At 42.3% G+C, this 2,534-nt stretch overlaps 1 protein-coding gene across 1 annotated transcript; it reads right to left on the bottom strand.

Annotated features, from left to right (window-relative positions):
- Nucleotides 1-1,414: 1,414 nt before the first annotated feature.
- Nucleotides 1,415-2,267, bottom strand: LOC134272828 (uncharacterized). Its single transcript, XM_062754992.1, has 2 exons — nt 1,815-2,267; nt 1,415-1,594 (listed from the first exon to the last, which is right to left on the bottom strand). Exons 1-2 carry the CDS (start codon nt 2,265-2,267, stop codon nt 1,415-1,417), a joined length of 633 nt encoding a protein of 210 aa, XP_062610976.1.
- Between the last annotated feature and the right edge of the window lie 267 nt (nt 2,268-2,534).

The raw sequence follows: 2,534 nt of genomic DNA, 5'->3' as shown, positions 1-2,534 counted from the left end.
TTTTACATAGGAATATATAGGAAAAATCTTTAAAAATCTTCTTCTCAACAACCACTAGGACAGGAAAGATGAAACTCATGTGGAATCATCCTCAGGTAGTGTAGATTCAAGTTTGTTCAAATCATGACCCCTGGGGCAAGGGTGGGGCCAAAATGGCCGACCCAAGTCTTACAAAGGATAGAAAAAATCTTTAAAAATCTTCTTTTCAATAACCACTGGGCCAGGAGAGATGAAACTCATGTGGAATCATCCTCAGGTAGTGTAGATTCAAGTTTGTTCAAATCATGATCCCCGGGGTTAGGGTGGGGCCAAAATGGCTGACCCAAGTTTTACATAGGGATATATAGGGAAACCTTTTAAAATCTTCTTTTCAAGTACTTCAAAGCTATGATTTGTGATATTTATATGGAATCATCCTCAGGTAGTGTAGATTCTAGTTTGTTCAAATGATGAAGGCCTGGAGGGGGGGGGTGGAGTAAATTCAAGCCTGATGTGCTCAGGTGAGCGCTGTGGCCCCTGGGCCTCTTGTTAGATGAAGTGATGTTTTCTCGCAGCTCTTTCACATGTATGTTTGACAGTTCAAAAGCCCTACACATCTGAATTGCTCTGTTCAAAGTCACTTTGTCTTCTCGTAACAGTTGTTCTTGTAGCTTACCAGTAGCTGTGAATACAATCTTGTCACGCATCATCCTCTTTTGTTCCTGGAAATTACACGATGCTGCACGTGTTCTTAATTCTGCAAGAAATTTGTCCCATGGTTCCTGATAAAGTAAATTCCAGAATCTGTGAGACTCTAACACTTCGTTGGAACGAGGATTACAATAGGCCTGTAGCTTCTCATATAACTTAGCAGGGTCATTCTTATGAGATTCGTCTTCCCACTGAAACTGGTCGTATATCTCGACTACTTGAGGTCCACCACATCTCAAAATAATTGCTACTTGTACCTCTTTACTTTTGCCGATTCCTCCTGACCCAGACATGTAAACTTCAACTTGTCTTTACCACTTTTTTGTAGTTCTCGGATACATTTCCAGAGGATAAATCAAGTTGGGGAGGTAATCTGAACGGACAATTGTACACCTGTACAGGTCCTGCAGCTTGTTCTTGTTCATCCATTCCGAATAAAAATTTCAGACTACTGAGAATTGAGTCTGGATCCAATATGGCGGTTGTGTACAGAGCACGTGTTGAAAAATAAATTCAAAGTTAGTATATAAAAACAATATTTCACGGAGCATCACTTTCGGGGACGACCGGTAACATTAACAACAAGTTTGCAGCGCTGCCACCATGTTGATATGGCCATCAGGGCTAATCATAGATGAAACATTTCTTACATGAACACAACGTTTATTATTATTATTACATGGCGTCTAAACATAACAACAAAATACAAGCATCCCGAGCCAGATCATAATACATCACCAGAAACCATTTGATCAGATCGATCTACGCCTCCCATATACTTGAACGCATTAACGATAGCAGGATTTTCGATGGTTGTTCCTGTTCGTGGTGCCACTCTTCCACAGGGGGCTTTTGCAGCTTCCTCGATGGTAGATAACAGGTAAACAACTTTACGGTCATGGTACTTCGCAAAAACAAGTTCATCATTTCACATACTGAACATGTTACCTTTGTCCTCCTTTCTGTCCTTGATCCGCTGCGGAATTCCCTTCCGGTTAACAAGTAATGTTCAAGTGGCACCACACCCGAGCACAAACAAGTCTGTGTAAAGCTGTGGTGAACTATAATAATTGTCCATGTACAAAATGTAACCTTTCCAAAGTATCCTCGCAGTCGTGTGTAACCCCATTTGCACAATCAGGTGTGCCTGATTTTCCAGTATACAGTTTGAAACGTAAACAATACCCGGTCACTGCATCACACAGCATGTAGGCCTTGATCCCATTCTTCTTGGGTTTGTCTGGATTGTGCACACGAAAAGAAAGATTTCCTCGCCACGGTACCATCTCCTCATCCATAGACAAATGTTGGTGTGGACGAAACACAGTCCCGAATGAACAAACAATGTTCTTGTACAGGGATCCAAGTTTGTAAAGTGGATTCTGACCCGCATTTCCTCGACGTAACTGCCCGTTGTTGTTTGCCAAATGGAAGAAACACATAAGAAGCCAAAACCTGTCCCTGGGCATCACTGATGGGGAAAACGGTGTGGAATTCACTACCGACGTTGTCCAGTATTCCGAGATATCCAATTGAACCACAAATCCCATCGCGATGAACCTTTTCATTTCGGCCATTGTTGTTGGGACCCAGCTACGGAATCGGGAAGAAGGCGTCAGGTTTCCCTCATTTGTTGTAGATACTGCTCCGCATAACGATTAATTATACCCCACGCAACTAGTTGCGGGAGGTATAATGTTTTTGACCCGTCCGTCAGTCAGTCAGTCAGTCAGTCCGTCAGTCAGTCCTCATTTTTTGTCAGCGCAACTCCTCATAAACCGCTGCACAGAATTTCGTCAAACTTTGCAGGTATTTAGGATACAATGTGTAAATGTGCATATTAC

This window comes from Saccostrea cucullata, unplaced genomic scaffold (assembly GCF_032062105.1).
Source record: "Saccostrea cucullata isolate Sc308-1 unplaced genomic scaffold, CSIRO_AGI_Scuc_v1 ctg8182, whole genome shotgun sequence".
Classification (NCBI taxonomy): domain Eukaryota; kingdom Metazoa; phylum Mollusca; class Bivalvia; order Ostreida; family Ostreidae; genus Saccostrea; species Saccostrea cuccullata.
This window is presented reverse-complemented; position numbering and strand designations above follow the sequence as displayed.

What these genes read in the sequence shown, in the direction of transcription:
- LOC134272828 (XM_062754992.1), bottom strand. Translation starts at nt 2,267, where the DNA reads ATGGCCGAAATGAAAAGGTTCATCGCGATGGGATTTGTGGTTCAATTG. An exon ending in CACCTGATTGTGCAAATGGG is followed by an intron (nt 1,595 to 1,814) that starts GTTACACACGAC and finishes GTTTTTGCGAAG; the next exon opens with TACCATGACCGTAAAGTTGT.